General features: G+C 54.5%; 2 protein-coding genes across 2 annotated transcripts in view; one reads left to right on the forward strand and one right to left on the reverse strand.

The window, feature by feature from the left end:
- Positions 1-926: 926 nt before the first annotated feature.
- Positions 927-11,676, reverse strand: MANEAL (mannosidase endo-alpha like). Its single transcript, XM_038758631.1, has 5 exons — positions 11,645-11,676; positions 9,600-9,667; positions 7,738-7,906; positions 3,158-3,382; positions 927-1,785 (listed from the first exon to the last, which is right to left on the reverse strand). The coding sequence occupies exons 1-5, from the start codon at positions 11,674-11,676 to the stop codon at positions 1,149-1,151; spliced, it is 1,131 nt and encodes a 376-aa protein (XP_038614559.1). The 3' UTR covers positions 927-1,148.
- Positions 11,677-11,866: 190 nt separating this feature from the next.
- EPHA10 (EPH receptor A10) overlaps positions 11,867-17,782 on the forward strand; it is a 52,591-nt gene continuing 46,675 nt past the window's right edge. The window contains exons 1-6 of the mRNA XM_038758632.1: positions 11,867-11,966; positions 12,613-12,673; positions 13,565-13,628; positions 13,821-14,100; positions 14,237-14,369; positions 14,640-14,926. Of these exons, the coding sequence (XP_038614560.1) occupies positions 11,867-11,966; positions 12,613-12,673; positions 13,565-13,628; positions 13,821-14,100; positions 14,237-14,369; positions 14,640-14,926 (925 nt within the window). The remainder of the gene's footprint in view (positions 11,967-12,612; positions 12,674-13,564; positions 13,629-13,820; positions 14,101-14,236; positions 14,370-14,639; positions 14,927-17,782) is intronic.

The following is a 17,782-nucleotide window of genomic DNA, read 5'->3' on the forward strand; positions in this document are numbered from 1 at the left end:
GTCTGCCAACAAATGCTCAGTGCAGAGCAAGCGCTTAATAAATATTTGAGTCCTTCCCTCTGCTCCACAGCACCGAATCGACTTGTTGCCTCTCACAGGCTGAGGCTGGTCCCGGAGAGCACTCTGTCCAAGGTGATAGCGAGAGATCCACTTACTTGGGCCAACAGGACACTGCACGTCTCTCTTTATTTTATACAAATCCCAATGGCACTGTAAATGGCCTTGGGAGGTGGGAGTAATTCACCGAGATTTGTGCAAACAGAGGGGGATGTGCGAGGAGGAGACACAGAAAATGAAAGCTGGTAAATGCCGTAGTTATTCAGGGATCTGCTTTCTGCTCCCTCCACCCGCCGCTGCCCCTCTCCTTAAACATGGGGGTCCCAAATTCTCCCTCCACGGCACCTACTGGCCCGGTGGCGGCGAGCGTGCCTAGTTTGCGGTCCACGATTTTGGATTAAGGACGAGAACCCGAAGCTTTCCCAAACCTCCGAATGAAATTTGGCCGACGCTGAACACCCTGCCTGGAAGGACAAAACGGGATGGGAGCTGGGAGGCCGGGAGGGTTTCAAAGCTTCAGGATAGGTGATGAGGGAAACTTCAACCTGGAAGAGATCCCCCGTCAAGGAACTGCCTGAACTCTCCCGGCCTTGGGAGAATCCATGTGCCCACTGGCCTTTCCACGGCAGCACCCGGCTCCAACCGACGGTCCATCCGGCCCAGTAATCCGTCCGTCTGTGGCGACGGAGGGAGCGAGCCGGGACACGGGGGCTGGTTGTACTTCCCAAGCGCTTAGTACAGTGCTCTGCACACAGTAAGCGCTCAGTAAATACGATTGAATGAATGAATGAAAGGGACACCGGGGTGCAGGCCGGGCCGGGAACCCTGACCTCTCCTTTTCAGGAGGAGAGCGACTGTTGAATGAAACACCACAGACACCAAATCCAGCATTCAGCTACAGAGTTCAAGTCTAGAAAGGATTTTTTTTTTTTTGCTTCGTTTTTTCTCCCCACCCCGATACCGCGGCACTGGGTCGCTGCCTCAGTTTCCCTCAGGCCCTCCCCCCGCCTGTGACCGGCCTCCCCGCCGGTTTCACCTCCACCGCCGGCCCTCCCGGAGCAGGAGGGTGTCGGGCCGGGGCCGGAGGGTGGTCACACGAGCCACCGCTCCTTCTCCTCGTCGAAGCGCTCGGCCCAGCGGCGCGTCAGCTGCAGGTAGAGGTTGGGTCGGTGGGGCAGGTAATCCAGGTAGAGGCGGGTCACGGTCTTCTTGGGCACGGCCGTCTCGATCTGGGTGCCCTCGTGCCACTCGTTGAAGGAGGTGATGGAGACGATCTCCAGCCGGACGGTCAGGGCGGCCTGCGGGGCCGTCTCGTAGCACTCGCCGTTGACGCGGTTGCGGGTGCCGTGGCTGTCCCAGGGCCGGACGCCGGTGTCCGCGTAGCCCGGCCCCACGCTGGGGATGAACAGCAGGTTGTGGGCGTCGCAGAAGCCCTTCACCGCCTGCCAGTGCCGGTGGGACGAGCCGAAGGAGAAGCCGTTGGAGGCGAAGTACGTGTACATGCCGTCGAAGCCGGCCGTCAGGATGTCGCGCTTGTGGGCCTCCTCCACCAGCAGGGCGATGAACACGCCGTCGTAGGGGGTGCGGCGGACCGAGTGGGAGCCCCAGGGCGTCAACAGGTGGGCCCAGGCTTCCGGAGGGGGCAGGTAAGAGTCGTAGATGTAGAAGAGGGGCAGGCTCCGTCCCGTGGCACTCTTGTATCTGTACGTGGCTCCGTGGGCCCCGTACCTAGGGGCGGGCGGGGGGCCCGGGGTCAGCGGGGGCGACCGGGGAGGGACCGCGGGATCGGAAGCGCTCCGGTTCTAATCCGGGCTCCGCCACGCATCGCTTCCCTTCCCTGGTCCCCAATGACCTCATCTGGAAAGTGGGTTGAGACCGTGAGCCCCGTGTGGGACGGGGACTGGGTCCGACATAACGATAATAATAACGGTATTTGTTAAGCGCTTTCTATGCGCAAAGCACGCGGGGTGGGGGGGATACAAGGTGATCAGGTTGTCCCACCTGGGGCTCACAATCTTCCGGATGAGGTAACTGAGGCCCAGAGAAGTGAAGTGACTTGCCCCAAGTCACACAGCTGACAAGCGGCAGACTCGGAATTAGAACCCGGGACCTCCGACTCCCGAGCCCGGGCTCTTCATCATCGTCATCATCAGTCGTACTTATTGAGTGCTTACTGTGTGCAGAGCACTGTACTAAGCGCTTGGGAAGTACAAGTTGGCAACATATAGAGACAGTCCCTACCCAACAGTGGGCTCACAGTCTAAAAGCTTGTCTAGTTATGCTTGTCTAGTTATTTTGTTGTCTGTCTCCCCCCTTCTACACTATGAGCCCGTTGTGGGCAGGGATCGTCTATACCTGTTGCTGAATTGTGCTTTTCCAAGCGCCTAGTAAGAGTGATCTGGAGGCTCACAGTAAGCGCTCAATAAATACGATTGAATGCATGAATGAATTTCTAGACTGTAGGCCCGTTGTTGGGTACGGCCCGTCTCTGTTGCCGATTTGTAGTTCCCAAGCACTCAGTACAGTGCTCTGTACATGGTAAGTGCTCAATAAATACGAATGAATGAATGAGGGGGGGAAAGGTGGGGAGAGGGGAGGCGAGAGAAGCGCCAAGGCCTAGTAGCAAGAGCCCGGGCTTGGGGCTCAGAGGGTGTGGGTTCTAATTCTGCCTCGGCCGCTCGTCCGCTGTGTGACCCGGGCCAAGTCACTTTGCTTCCCTGGGCCTCAGTTCCCTCATCTGGAAAACGGGGATTAAGACCGTCAGCCCCACGAGGGACCACCTGATGACCCGGTATCCACCCCGCTGCTTGGCACCTGGTGAGCGCTGAACAAGTGTCACCGTTGTTGTTATTACTACGAGAGGGGAAGAGTGCTTGGCACATGGTACGCGCTTAACAAAGGCCATCGTTGTTGTTGTTATTACTACGAGAGGGGGAGAGGGATGGGGCCGAGGGGGAGGGGGACTCCAGGGGGAGAGGAGAGGTGAAGAGTGCTTGGCACATGGTAAGCGCTTAACAAATGCCGTTATCGTTGTTAGGGTGATGAAGGGAGGGGATGGGGATGGAGATGATGGGGATGGAGATGGGGATGGGGCCCTTACCGATGGCGGCCGCCTTGAGCCGAGTCATGTGTTCCTCCAGGCCTCGGGGGTCCCTGGAGCTGTAGGGCCCGAGCTGGGGGTAGAAGCAGGAGCCCAGGTGGTCCGGGGGGGGGGGGGGGGGGGTGGTGTATGTGGCGGCGGCTGGGGAAGCCGGCGGAGGCCTTGGGGTCCCAGTGGGGCCCGGTGCCGTGGGCCCGGTGCACGGAGCGGCCCTGGTGCCGGGGGCTCCCGGATCACGAGGACGAGAACACGGGCAGGGACTCGTGGATGGGGGGGCCGGGCCCGGGGGGCGGCGGGGGGCCCGCTCCTGCTGGGGCTCGGGTGGCCCCGGCGGGCTCAGCCCCGGGAGCAGGCCCCCCAGCCGGCCCCCCGCCGGCACCCACAGACCCCCCAGGACCAGCCCCGCGGCGGCTCCCCGGATGGGCGGCTCCGGAGACCTCGGCCCCTGCTCCTCCTCCTCCTCCTCCTCTCTCCCTCTCTCCTCCTCTCTCCCCCTCTCTTCCTTCTCCCTCCTTCCCCTCCTCTCCTCCTTCTCCCCCTCCTCCTCCTCTCCCTTCCTCCTCCCTCTCCTCCTCTCCCTCCTCCTCCTCCTCCCTCTCCCTCCTGCTCCTCCTCCTCTTCGTCCCTCTCCCTCCTTCTCCCCCTCCTCTCCCTCCTCCTCCCTCTCCTCCTCCTCCTCTCTCCCCCTCCTCCTCTCGCCTCCTTCTCCCTCTCCTCCTCTCCCTCCTGCTCCTCCTCCTCCCTCTCCTCCTCCCTCTCCTCCTCCTCTCTCCTTCTCCTCCTCCTTCTCCTCCTCCTCCTCTCCCTCCTCTCGCCTCCTCCCCCTCCTCCTCTCCCTCCTGCCTCTCCTCCGCCTCTCTCCTCCTTCTCCCCCTCCTGCTCCTCCTTCTCCCCCTCCTGCTCCTCCTTCTCCCCCTCCTCCTCTCCCTCCTGCTCCTCCTCCCTCTCCTCCTTCCCCTCCTGCTCCTCCTCCTCTCTCCTCCTTCCTCTCCTCTCCTGCTCCTGCTCCTCCCTCCTCCTTCTCCCTCCTCCTCTTTCCCCTCTTACTCCTCCTCCCCTCTCCTCCTCCCTCCTCCTCCTCCTCTTCTCTCCTCCTCCTCCTCCCCTTCCTCTCCCTCCGGTCCCTGCCCCGCCGTTGCCTAGCGACGGCAGCCGCCCCGCCCCCCCCGGGGAGCTTCCTTTCCCCCGAACGAAGCCCCGGCCGGGCAGAGGCACACATGACACACACACATGACACACACACGACACACACACACGACACGACACGTAGATACAAGCAACTGGAGTTGGACCCAGTCCCTGTCCCCCACGGGGCTCGCCATCTCAATCCCCATTTTACAGATGAGGTAACTGAGGAACAGAGAAGTGAAGTGACTGGCCCCAGGTCACCCCAACAGACAAGTCGTGGGGTCGGGATTAGAACCCTTGACCTTCTGACTCCCAAGCCCGTGCTCTATCCACCAGGCCGTGTTGCTTCTCTAGGAAGCATCTAGGATAGGAAGGGGGAGGGAGTTCCAAGGCGTAGCGACGAAATAGGCAACTGTTGTTGGCTGTGAGACTGGATCAAACTGGATTTCAAGAGGGGATTTCCAGCTCTCAAAATCCAGCCCCTCCACCTGCGCCTCAAACCCCAACTCTTTACACCTTCTTATCAAAGCACATCCGGGGCTTCACCACTTGTCAGCTGTGTGACTTTGGGCAAGTCACTTCACTTCTCTGTGCCTGTTCCCTCATCTGTAAAACAGGGATTAAGACTGTGAGCCCCCCGTGGGACAACCTGATCACCTTGTAACCTCCCCAGCGCTTAGAACAGTGTTTTGCACATAGTAAGCGCTTAATAAATGCCATCGTTATAAAGCACTTGTCCCCTCTTTTCTTTCCTCCCTGACTGCCATCTTCAACTGTTTGCTCTCCAATGGCCTTTCCTCCCCTGCTTTCAAACACGAACATATTTACTATGTACAACATATACGTTTTTGTACATATTTACTATTCTATTTATTTTATTCTGTTAATATGTTTTGTTTTTGTTGTCCGTCTCCCCCTTCTAGACTGTGAGCCCGCTGCTGGGTAGGGACCATCTCGATATGTTGCCAACTTGGACTTCCCAAGCGCTTAAGCAGTGTGACTAAGTGGAAAGAGCCCGGGCTTTGGAGTCAGAGGTCATGGGTTCAAATCTCGGCTCTGCCACTTGTCAGCCGTGTGACTTTGGGCAAGTCACTTCACTTCTCTGGGCCTCAGTTACCTCATCTGTAAAATGGGGATTAAGACTGTGAGCCCCCGCCCCGTGGGACAACCTGATCACTTTGTAACCTCCCCAGCGCTTAGAACAGTACTTTGCACATAGTAAGCGCTTAATAAATGCCATTATTATTATTATTATTATTACCCCCCCTTCCCTTGGGCCCCACCAAATGAGAAGCAGCCTGGCCTGGAGAGGGGACAGAGCCCGGACTTACTTCGGTCGTGGGTTCTAATCCTCGGCTCCGACACTTGTCCGCCGTGTGACTTGGGGCAAGAACCCCTTGGAACTTTCCCTGAGGGCCTCAACTTGACCTTTATGTGGTTTTGATTTTTTAATCCTATGTGTTCTTCTCCAAACCTTTCCCCTCCACATATTTAGTGGGTTGCAGGTACCTCGGGGGTCAAGGATTGGGCCAAATTCTCATCCGTGTATTTTCTCTCAGTGCTTTGCCCACGCTAAGCATTTAATAACCACCACTGAATGGGAGGCAGAGGACCTGGCTTCTAATCTAACCTGATTATCTTGTTTCTACCCCAGAGCTTAGTATAGTTCCTGGCATATAGTAAGCGTTGAACAAATACCAAGAAAAAATAAGCACCCAAAAAAGCCCCTGGAAGATTTGCTAATGAAGATTCTTTCTCCCAGAGATAGTGAGTTGGATGGAGATATACAGAGGGAGGGGGAGAGAAAGAGAGAGAGAGAAAGCTCATTGTGGGCAAAGATCATGCCTCTAAATAATGATGGCGTTTGTTAAGCGCTTACTATGTGCCAAGCACTGCTCTAAGCACTGGGCTCTGTTGTATTTTAATAATAATAATAATAATAATAGCATTTATTAAGCACTTACTATGTGCAAAGCACTGTTCTAAGCGCTGGGGAGGTTACAAGGTGAACAGGTTGTCCCACGTGGGGCTCACAGTCTTCACCCCCATTTTACAGATGAGGGAACTGAGGCCCAGAGAAGTGAAGTGACTTGCCCCAAGTCACACAGCCGACAATTGGCGGAGCCTGATTTTGAGCCCGTGACCTCTGACTCCAAAGCCCGGGCTCTTTCCACGGACGCTTAGTACAGTGCTCTGCACACAGTAAGCGCTCAATAAATACGATGGAACGAACGACTGACGGAATGAATGACAAACGGCGGAGTCGGCATTAGAATCCAGGCCCTCTGACTCTGACTAGGCCACGCTGCTTCTCAGGTACGGCGGGAACCGTCCGTTGAGCCAGCCGTTCAGCTCCAGCTGCCTCCAGCTCCTCTGCAGAGGAGGCCAGATTAATAAATCCCACGATTGTTATTATGATTATGGGAGGCCAGGGGGGCTGGATGCCAGCCAAGGTAGCTCTGAGGGGAGCCGGTTCCTTCCTCTCCGGCTCAGAATCCCCCGGGGACGGAGATGGGGACGGCACGGAAAGGCTCGGGGCACGAAGGGTGGCTCCGTGGCATCTCATCAGTTTAGTCTTGAAGTCTCATCTGCACACATTTACATACACTTGAGTCTCTCCTCTTGGCCTGCTCACATTTTGTTCTTTATGAATTTTTCAGAGCAACAGCCAGTCAAATCTCGAGTCCCTTCCCATCCCGCTTCCTCTCCAACCCTGCCCTTTCCTTCTAATCTTTCCTCTCTGCTTCCTTACCAGCTCCCTTTCTCCTCTCCCCTCCCACTCCCTCTTCCCCCAACAGGTCAAAGGACATTCACGGACAGAAGGCCCCCCAGGGCCTTTTCCCACTTCCCTCTCCCACCAACTTACAAAACCTCCTAAAAAAATCACCTTCTCCAGGAAGCGTTCCCTGCCAACCCGCACCCTCCCAGTCACGCCACTCCATCAACCTCCCCAGAACTCATGTGGTCGTCTGTTTGTCTTGTGATCCATCTATCCATTTAGTTGCTCGTCTTTGTTTTTCTTCTTCTCTAACTCTATTGCATATCTGGCAGTTTGTGCCCAGCCGTCGCCTTCGATAGAACCGTGAGCTCCTCGAGAACAGGGGTCCCGTTTTTAGCTCTTGTTGTTTGTTCCCTAGGTGCCTAGGATGATGCCCTAGGCGCAGGAAGTGCTGAACATATGGTGTCGACGATGGTGACGATAACGGTGAAGATGGTGGAGGTGGTGATCCGGGGGAGGCCGCAGCTGACCCGTACCGTGGGACTCGGTCCTAGTTTCCATACAGGTCTTCCCCACACACTCCTCCTTCCCCTAATCTTCTTTCCTCTTCCCTCCCCCCTTCCCATCCTTTCCTCTCTAATCCCACCCTCCCGCTCTTCTCTCCACTCTCCTCCCGTCTCTTCCTGTCACTTTCCATCCATTTCTGCCTCCATTCTTCCATTGCCCACAATACCCGCCCTCCCACCAGCCAAGTTTTTTGAAAAAGGCTGCAAGCTCCGGGGTTGGAGGAAGGGAGCCCGTCTCCTTGAAGGATTTTCCCTCCCCCAGGTAGTCATCATTGCAGACCAACGTCCCCCCACACGCAGAGCAACTGAGTCCCTGGAAAAGGGAGGCTGAAGTTTCTGGGTCGGGGGGAGAGGGCCGGGGGTACTAGAGAGACTTAAAAGATGCTTCGTCCCCCTTTCCTGCACCGCAGCGAGGGACGGCGTCTCCTGATCACTCACTGCCTCAGGATTCCCACTCTGGCCTCCTTTCCACTCCTTAATAATAATAATAATGGTATTTGTTAAGCGCTTGCTATGTGCAAAGCACTGTTCTAAGCGCTGGGGAGGTTACAAGGTGATCAGGTTGTCCCACGGGGGGATCACAGTCTTAATCCCCATTTTCCAGATGAGGTAACTGAGGCACAGAGAAGTGAAGTGACTTGCCCGAAGTCACACAGCTGACAGTTGGCGGAGCCAGGATTTGAAACCATGACTTCTGACTCCAAAGCCTGGGCCTTAGTGTGAGGACTCCAGGCCCGCATCAGTGGAAAGAGCCCGGGCTTCGGAGTCAGAGGTCGTGGGTTCAAATCCCGGCTCTGCCACTTGTCAGTTATATGACTTTGGGCAAGTCACTTAACTTCTCTGGGCCTCAATTCTCTCATCTGGAAAATGGGGATTAAGTCTGTGAGTCCCACGTGGGACAACTTGATTACCTTGTATCTACCCCAGCGCTTAGAACTGTGCTTTGTACATAATAAGCGCTTAATAAATGCCATCTTCTAGACTGTGAGCCCGCTGTTGGATAGGGACCATCTCTATATGTTGCCAACTTGTACTTCCCAAGCGCTTAGTACAGTGCTCTGCACACAGTAAGCGCTCAATAAATACGATTGAATGAATGAATGAATGCATAGTTGATCATCTTTGTTTGTCCCAATCAATCACTCAATTAATGGTATTTACTGAGCGCTTACTGTGTGTAAAGCACTGTACTAAGTGCTTGGGGAAGTACAATGCAATAGAATTTGTAGACACGATCCCTTCCACAAACTCTGAGAAGTTTTCATTCAAGTCTCTCCCTCCTCCCCTCCGCACCCCAGGTCCTTCAGCCTCCCAAGCCTGACAGAGGACTCCCTTTTGTAACTCCGGCCTCTCCCCGACTTTCCTATACATCCACCCTCCCCCTGATCCGAACTACTGCCTCAGATGACCCTTCTGGGAGCTTGGGATTTGTGCCGTTTCCCCCAAAGTCTCTAGATGTTGCCAACTTGTACTTCCCAAGCGCTTAGTACAGTGCTCTGCACACAGTAAGCACTCAATAAATACGATTGAACGAATCAGGGAAAACAGAGGGCAAATCAGGTCGTGGGTTCTAATCCCAGCTCTGCCGCATGTCTGCTGTGTGACCTTGAGCAAGTCATTTGGCTTCTCCGAGCCTCAGTTGCCTCATCTGTAAAATGGGGGTTAAGACTGTGAGCCCCCCGTGGGACAACCTGATCACCTTGTATCCCCCCCGCGCTTAGAACAGTGCACATAATAAGCGCTTAACAAATGCCTATATTATTATTATTATTGCATTCACTCACCAGAACTAACCATGGACTCACCCCAGGCAAGTGATCTGTTTTCTTGGTTTTTTTTTTATCCTTTTACCTCCTCTTGCTGGAACCTGAAAGGGAAGGGTCGGGGTGAGGGGGTCTTCATCAGGATGGGGTGGGTACCATGTTGGTCTGTGCCACCTTGGGTGCGGGCGGAGGGGGAGCAGGGAGTTGGGAAGAGGGAAGGAAACCAATTCCTACGGATTCTAGGCAGCGGGCGGCCGGGCACCCACCTGCTCTCTCCATCTGCTCTTCCGATTGAGCTTTGTAAGGAAGAAGCAACTTATCCTGCAACTTCCACCTGAGGCGGAAGGAAAGAGATGAAGGGAGGGGGAATGGGGAAGAGGGAGCTCTGGTTGGGAAAACAAGGTGATGGGGGAGAGGTTTTTAGAACCGTTTCCCAGGAGAGGAAGAGGAGGAAAACCCCCTGTCCATCCAAGGCTGGCTGGCTGGAGTGAGGTCATGATGGAATGATGCAGATGAGCGCAGGCCCATTCATTCATTCATTCATTCAATCGTATTTATTGAGCGCTTACTATGTGCAGAGCACTTGGGAAGTCCATTTTGGCAGCATATAGAGACGGTCCCTACCCAACAGTGGGCTCACAGTTGGGTCCTCGGGCCTCAAGTCTCATCCTCCTTTTGCTCCTATTCCCTTCCCTACTCCCCTCAACATCCCCCACCACCAAAAAAAAAAAAATCTTGGAAAAATTCATTCATTCACTCAATCGTATTTATTGAGCGCTTACTGTGTGCAGAGCACTGTACTAAGCGCTTGGGAAGTACAAGTTGGCAACATATAGAGACGGTCCGTACCCAACAGCGGGCTCACAACAGGCCAGAGACCTCCCTGGGGGACCAGGATGGTCAATTAGCAGTCACCATTCTTGTCTTTCATTCATTCAGTCGCATTTATTGAGCGCTTACTGTGTGCAGATCACTGTATTAAGCGCTTGGGAGAGTACAATACAGCAATAAGCAATCAGATGGCTCTCTCATTTCCTGACTCCCTAGGCCTTCTCCATTTTGTAGAAGGCACAGCAGGGAGGGGTCCGGAGCCTGACACTGGATTGCACGTTCTGTAGAATGGAAACAATCAGAGAATCACTAGAATTCATTCATTCATTCAATCGTATTTATTGAGCGCTTACTGTGTGCAGAGCACTGGACTAAGCGCTTGGGAAGTACAAGTTAGCAACATCTAGAGAGGGTCCCTACCCAACAGCGGGCTCACAGTCTAGAAGGGGGAGACGGACAACCAAGCAAAACATATACACCAAATAAAATAAATAGAATAAATAAGTACAAGTAAAATAAATAAATAAATAGAGTAATAAATATGTTAGAGTCCCTCCTGCTAGGGAACCACTGGCCGGCCAGGGTTTTTCCTGAGTGGCCACTGGGAAGGTGGAGGGTTTTTTCCCCGGGAACTAGAGGCTCCATGTCCCCTCCACCCCCTAAATTGGAAGTGCTCAAAACCAAATCAACTCATTCCCCAAAATGCTCTTTCCCTGAGAAACAGTGTAGCTTAGTGGACAGAGCATGGGCTTGGGCGTCAGCAAAACCTGGTTCTAATCCCGGCTCTCTCACATGTCTGCTGTGTGACCTTCTGCAAGTCACTTCACTTCTCTGGGCCTCAGTTACCTCACCTGTAAAATGGGGGTTAAGTTCGTGAGCCCCATGTGGGACAAGGACTGTGTCCAACCTGAGCAGCTTGTATCTATCCCAGTGCCTGTGCCTGGCACAGAGTAAGTGCTCATCAAATACCATAAAAAAGAATGTGATTGTTAAATACCGGTATCCTACCTCATCCCCCCAAACAGTGTGGAATTGATAAGAGGAGTCGCAGATAAGGGCAGAAGCCCTACTCAAATCATAGAATCTCCTCCAGGAAGTCTTCCCTGATGAATCTTTCATCTCCCATCCCTGTCTTCCTCCTCATCAAGTCATCTATTTGGAGTCAGAGGTCATGGGTTCAAATCCAGGGCTCCGCCACTTGTCAGCCGTGTGATTTTGGGCAAGTCACTTTACTTCTCCGGGCCTCGGTTCCCTCATCTGGAAAATGGGGATGAAGACTGTGAGCCCCCCGTGGGACAGGCTGATCACCTTGTATCCTCCCCAGCGCTTAGAACAGTGCCTTGCACATAGTAAGCGCTTAATAAATACCATAATTATTATCTATGCACGTGAGTCCTCAAATTAAGCATGCAGATTCCTAGCCCACCCCTCACCCCACAACACTTACATTCAAACCTTTTATTCCGTTTCTTCCCATCACCTGTTATTTATTTTCATGTCTTTCTTCTCCATTAGGCCACAGGCTCCTTGAGAGCGGGTATCTATTGCACCCTCCCCAGTGTTTAGTATGGTGCTCTTCACAGAGTAAGAGCTCAGTAAATAGTATTGATTGATTGATTGATGAGGCCTCCATCTCCTTCCACTCACACAAGGGCTCACACAAAATGGGTCCTTTTATTCAACCGGAGAGCAGGGAATCAGAATGGCCTCCCGAATCCTTCAGCAGGAGTCTTCCTCCCACCGGATCCCCCTCGGCCTCTTTCCGAACGGGAACGGGGGACCCACCGCCTCCTCTCCCTCCGGTAATTTTCCAGCTAATTGTCAAGGGACTATTTATAAACACACAGCCACCTGCCCGAGTGGAGCAGGAGTCTGACGAGAAGGCGGGAAGGCTGCCCGGGCTCCTGGGATCTGCTGGAGGGACATGGCGGGGGAGGTGTCAATTGGGAGAGGGAGAGTCGGGGTGTCCTGCGGCTACGAGTCTGGGAAGAGGGAGACAGGGAGAGACTCTGGGAGTAGTCTGACGATGGTTGGAAAAGTCTTGTTCCCGATTCCTAGTGCAGTGCATTGTTCAGTCAATGCCACCACAGCCGCTAGAGAAGCACCATGGCTCAGTGGAAAGAGCCCGGGCTTGGGGGTCAGAAGTCAGTGCTTAGTACAGTGCTCTGCGCACAGTAAGCGCTCAGTAGATACGACTGGATGAATGAAGTCATGGGTTCTAATCCTGGCTCCGCCACATGTCTGCTGTGTGACCTCGGACACTTAACTTCTCCGAACCTTGGTGACCCCATCTGTAAAATGGGGGTGAAGACTGTGAGCCCCCCGTGGGACAACCTGATCACCCTGTATCCCCCCAGCGCTTAGAACAGTGCTTAGCTCATAGTAAGCGCTGAACAAATGCCATCGCTATTTGCAGAAAAGGACGGGCATCCTCCCGTCCACCCCCAGGTACCAGCCTGGCAACGGATAACATCAACAATCTTTTTTACTTGGCCAAGATCCAGGGCCAGTAGCTCATTACAAGTCTGCACTCAGGCCGCTTAGATCTCCAGGAGCGGATGGGTGTCTCCCCCTTCTAGACTGGGAGCCCGTTGTTGGGTAGGGACCGTCTCTATCTGTTGCCCAATTGTACTTAGTACAAGCGCTTAGTACAGTGCTACTGAGAGCTCACCTCCTCCAGGAGGCCTCCCCAGACTGAGCCCCCTCCTTCCTCTCCCCCTCCTCCCCATCCCCCCTCCTTACCTCATTCATTCATTCATTCAATCGTATTTATTCATTCATTCAATCGTATTTATTGAGCGCTTACTGTGTGCAGAGCACTGGACTAAGCTCTCGGGAAGTCCAAGTTGGCAACATAGAGAGCCGGTCCCTACTCAACAACGGGCTCACAGTCTAGAAGGGGAAGACAGACAACAAAACAAAACATGTGGACGGGTGTCAACAGAATAAGTAAAAAAAAAAAAAAAAAACAAACCTCCTTCCCCTCCCCACAGCACCTCTATATATGTATATATGTTTGTACATATTTATTACTCTTTATTTTACTTGTACATGTTTATTCTATTTATTTTATTTGGTTTATATGTTTTGTTTTGTTGTCTGTCTCCCCCTTCTAGACTGTGAGCCCACTGCTGGGTAGGGACTGTCTCTATGTGTTACCAACTTGTACTTCCCAAGCGCTTAGTCCAGTGCTCTGCACACAGTAAGCGCTCAATAAATACGATTGAATGAATGAATGCTCTGCACACAGTAAGCGCTCAATAAATACGATTGAAGGAATGAATGAATGGGAGGTTCGCCGAGAAGAGCCCCCAAGACCCCGCCCCCTTCCCCCGGAGCCCCGCCCACCACCCTGGGATTGGAGAAACCCGGCCCTAAGGCTCCGCCCCCTTCGCCGTAGCCCCGCCCACCGCCCACCGCCCCGGGATTGGAGGAACCGTCCCAAGACCCCGCCCCCTTGTCCCGTAGCCCCGCCCACCGCCCCGGGATAGGAGGAGCCCGGCTCCCAGGCTCCGCCCCCTTTCTCCGGGGCCCCGCCCACCTCCCCGGGATTGGACAGCCCCGGGCCTCAAGGTTCCGCCCTCTTTCTCCGTAGCCCCGCCCACCGCCCAGGGACTGGAGGGGGCGTCCCAAGGCCACGCCCCCTTTCTCCGTAGCCCCGCCCACCGCCTGGGATTTGGAGGAACCGCCCCGAGGCCCCTCCCCTTCCCCCGGAGCCCCGCCCACCGCCCTGGGATGGGAGGAGCCCGCCCCCAGGCCCCGCCCCTTTCCCCCCATCCTCGCCCACCACCCTGGGATTGGAGGAGGCCGGACCCCAGGCCCCGCCCCTTTTCTCCGGAGCCCCGCCCACCGCCCGGGGTTGGACAGCCCCCAAGGCCCCGCCCTATCCCCGAAGCCCCGCCCACAGCCCTGAGATCGGAGGGATCCGCCCCCAAGGTCCCGCCCCCTTTCCCCCACCTCCCCGGGATTGGAGGAGCCCGCTCCCCAGGCTCCGCCCCCTTTCTCCGGAGCCCCGCCCACCGCCCCGGGATTGGCCAGCCCCTCCCCCTCTCCCCGAAGCCCCGCCCATCAGCCCTGGGAGGAGAGGAACCCGACCCTAAGGCCCCGCCCCCTTTCCCCGAAGCCCCGCCCACCGACCCGGGATTGGAGGGGCCCGGCCCCCAGGCTCCTCCCCCTTTCCCCGGAGCCCCGCCCACCGCCCCGGGGTTGGCCAGCCCCGCCCCCTTTCCCCAAAGCCCCGCCCACCGGGCCTGGATTGGAGGAGCCCGGTCCCCAGGCTCCGCCCCCTTTCCCTGGAGCCCCGCCCACCGGCCCGCGGTTGGTCGGCCCCGCCCCCCCTTTCCCCGAAGCCCCGCCCACCGGGCCGGGATCGGCGGAGGCCGGCCCCCCAGGCTCCGCCCCCTTTCACAGGAGCCCCGCCCACCGGGCCGCGATTGGCCAGCCCCTCCCCGGGCCCCGCCCCCTGTCCCCCGAAGCCCCGCCCACCGGGCCGGGATTGGCCGCCCCCTCCCCGGGCCCCGCCCCCTCCGGGCTCCGATTGGCGGGTGGTCGTGTCGGCCTGGGCTGTCGGGGCTGCGAGCGGCGGCCGGCGGACGGACCATGGACGGCGCGGGCGCACGGACGCGGGACCCGGCGGCCCCTCCGCCGGCGGCCCCTCCGCCGCCGCCCCCTCCGCCGTCCCCAGCGGCCCCTCCGCCGCCCCCGCTGCTGCTCCTCGGGCTGCTGGTGCTGGGGCCCGGACGGCCCGGGGCGGCCGACCACGGTGAGACCCTCCGCGGACCGGGGCGGGGACACCCTGAGCGCCCTGCCCAGCCACCCCCAAACGCGGTGCAATGAACGGACGACTCGCGGAAGGCGCCCCCCCCCCCCCCGATCATTCATTCATTCATTCAACCGTATTTATTGACCGCTTACTGTGTACTAAGCGCTGGGGAAGTAGAAGCCCTCCGGCCGCTGGGGGCCGGGGCTATGGACTGGACGCCGCCCCCACTTCGGGTCCCCGGGGGCGGGTCTGAGCGGACGCCCCCTCCTCACTTCTGTTTTTTGATGGCATTTATGAAGCGCTTAGTATGTTATACTAAGGTTATATATATGATGGCTGGGGAGGTTATATGGATGATGGCGTTTATTAAGCGCCTACTATGTGCCAAGCACCGTTCTAAGCGCTGGGGAGCTTATATATATATAATGACATTTATTAAGCGCTTACTATGTGCAAAGCACCGTTCTAAGCGCAGGGGAGCTTATATATATATATATATATATATAATGACATTTATTAAGCGCTTACTATGTGCCAAGCACCGTTCAAAGCGCTGGGGAGGTTGTATCTATATGATGGCATGGATTAAGCGCTTACTATGTGCCAAGCACCGTTCTAAGCGCTAGGGAGGTTGTATCTGTATGATGGCATGGATTAAGCGCTTACTATGTGCCAAGCACATATATATATATGACATTTATTAAGCGCTTACTATGTGCCAAGCACCGTTCTAAGCGCTGGGGAGCTTATATATATATAATGACATTTATTAAGCGCTTACTATGTGCCAAGCACCGTTCTAAGCGCTGGGGAGGTTGTCTCTATATGATGGCATTTATTAAGCGCTTACTATGTGCAAAGCACCTTTCTAAGCGCTGGGGAGGTTGTATCTATATGATGGCATTTATTAAGCGCTTACTATGTGCCAAGCACCGTTCTAAGCGCTGGGGAGGTTGTATCTGTATGATGGCATGGATTAAGCGCTTACTATGTGCCAAGCACCGTTCTAAGCGCTGGGGAGGTTGTATCTGTATGATGGCATGGATTAAGCGCTTACTATGTGCCAAGCACATATATATATATATGACATTTATTAAGCGCTTACTATGTGCCAAGCACCGTTCTAAGCGCTGGGGAGCTTATATATATATAATGACATTTATTAAGCGCTTACTATGTGCCAAGCACCGTTCTAAGCGCTGGGGAGGTTGTCTCTATATGATGGCATTTATTAAGCGCTTACTATGTGCCAAGCACCGTTCTAAGCGCTGGGGAGGTTGTCTCTATATGATGGCATTTATTAAGCGCTTACTATGTGCAAAGCACCGTTCTAAGCGCTGGGGAGGTTGTCTCTATATGATGGCATTTATTAAGCGCTTACTATGTGCCAAGCACCGTTCTAAGCGCTGGGGAGGTTGTATCTATATGATGGCATGGATTAAGCGCTTACTATGTGCCAAGCACCGTTCTAAGCGCTGGGGAGGTTGTATCTATATGATGGCATGGATTAAGCGCTTACTATGTGCCAAGCACCGTTCTAAGCGCTGGGGAGGTTGTATCTATATGATGGCATGGATTAAGCGCTTACTATGTGCCGAGCACCGTTCTAAGCGCTGGGGAGGTTGTATCTGTATGATGGCATGGATTAAGCGCTTACTATGTGCCAAGCACCGTTCTAAGCGCTGGGGAGGTTGCATCTATATGATGACATTTATTAAGCGTTTACTATGTGCCAAGCACCGTTCTAAGCGCTGGGAAGGTTGTATCTGTATGATGGCGTTTATTAAGCGCTTACTATGTGCCAAGCACCGTTCTAAGCGCTGGGGAGGTTGTATCTATATGATGGCATGGATTAAGCGCTTACTATGTGCCAAGCACCGTTCTAAGCGCTGGGATATGTGATGACATTTATTAAGCACTTACTATGTGCCAAGCACCGTTCTAAGCGCTGGGTAGGTTGTATCTATATGATGGCGTTTATTAAGCGCTCACTATGTGCCAAGCACCGTTCTAAGCGCTGGGGAGGTTGTATCTGTATGATGGCATGGATTAAGCGCTTACTATATGCCCAGCGCCGTTCTAAGCGCTGGGGAGGTTATATATATATATAATTATAATTAAATATAATTATATAATTATATATATAATGACATTGATATAATAAGGTCATATATATAATGACATTTATTAAGTGCTTACTATGTGCCAAGCACCGTTCTAAGCGCTGGGGAGGTTGTATCTACATGATGGCATTTATTAAGCGCTTACTATGTGCCAAGCACCGTTCTAAGCGCTGGGGAGGTTGTATCTATATGATGGCATTTATTAAGCGCTTACTATGTGCAAAGCCCCATTCTAAGCGCTGGGGAGGTTATATATATGATAGCATTTATTGAGCGCTTACTTTGTGCAAAGCCCCGTTCTAAGTCCTGGGGAGGTTATCTATATGATGGCATGTATTAAGCGCTTACTATGTGCCAAGCACCGTTCTAAGCGCTGGGGAGGTTGTATCTATATGATGGCATTTATTAAGCGCTTACTATGTGCCAAGCACCGTTCTAAGCGCTGGGGAGGTTATATATATGATGGCATTTATTAAGCGCTTACTATGTGCTAAGCACTGTTCTAAGCGCTGGGGAGGTTACAAGGTGATGATGATGATGATGGTATTTGTTAAGCGTTTACTATGTGCAAAGCACTGTTCTAAGCGCTGTGGGGGGGGGATACAAGGTGATCAGGTTGTCCCACGGGGTGCTCACAGTCTCCACCCCCATTTTACAGATGAGGGAACTGAGGCCCAGAGAAGTGAAGTGACCTGCCCAAAGTCACCCAGCTGACAATTGGCGGAGTCGGGAT

The sequence above is a fragment of the Tachyglossus aculeatus genome, chromosome 16 (genome assembly GCF_015852505.1).
Source record: "Tachyglossus aculeatus isolate mTacAcu1 chromosome 16, mTacAcu1.pri, whole genome shotgun sequence".
In the NCBI taxonomy this organism is placed as follows: Eukaryota; Metazoa; Chordata; class Mammalia; order Monotremata; family Tachyglossidae; genus Tachyglossus; species Tachyglossus aculeatus.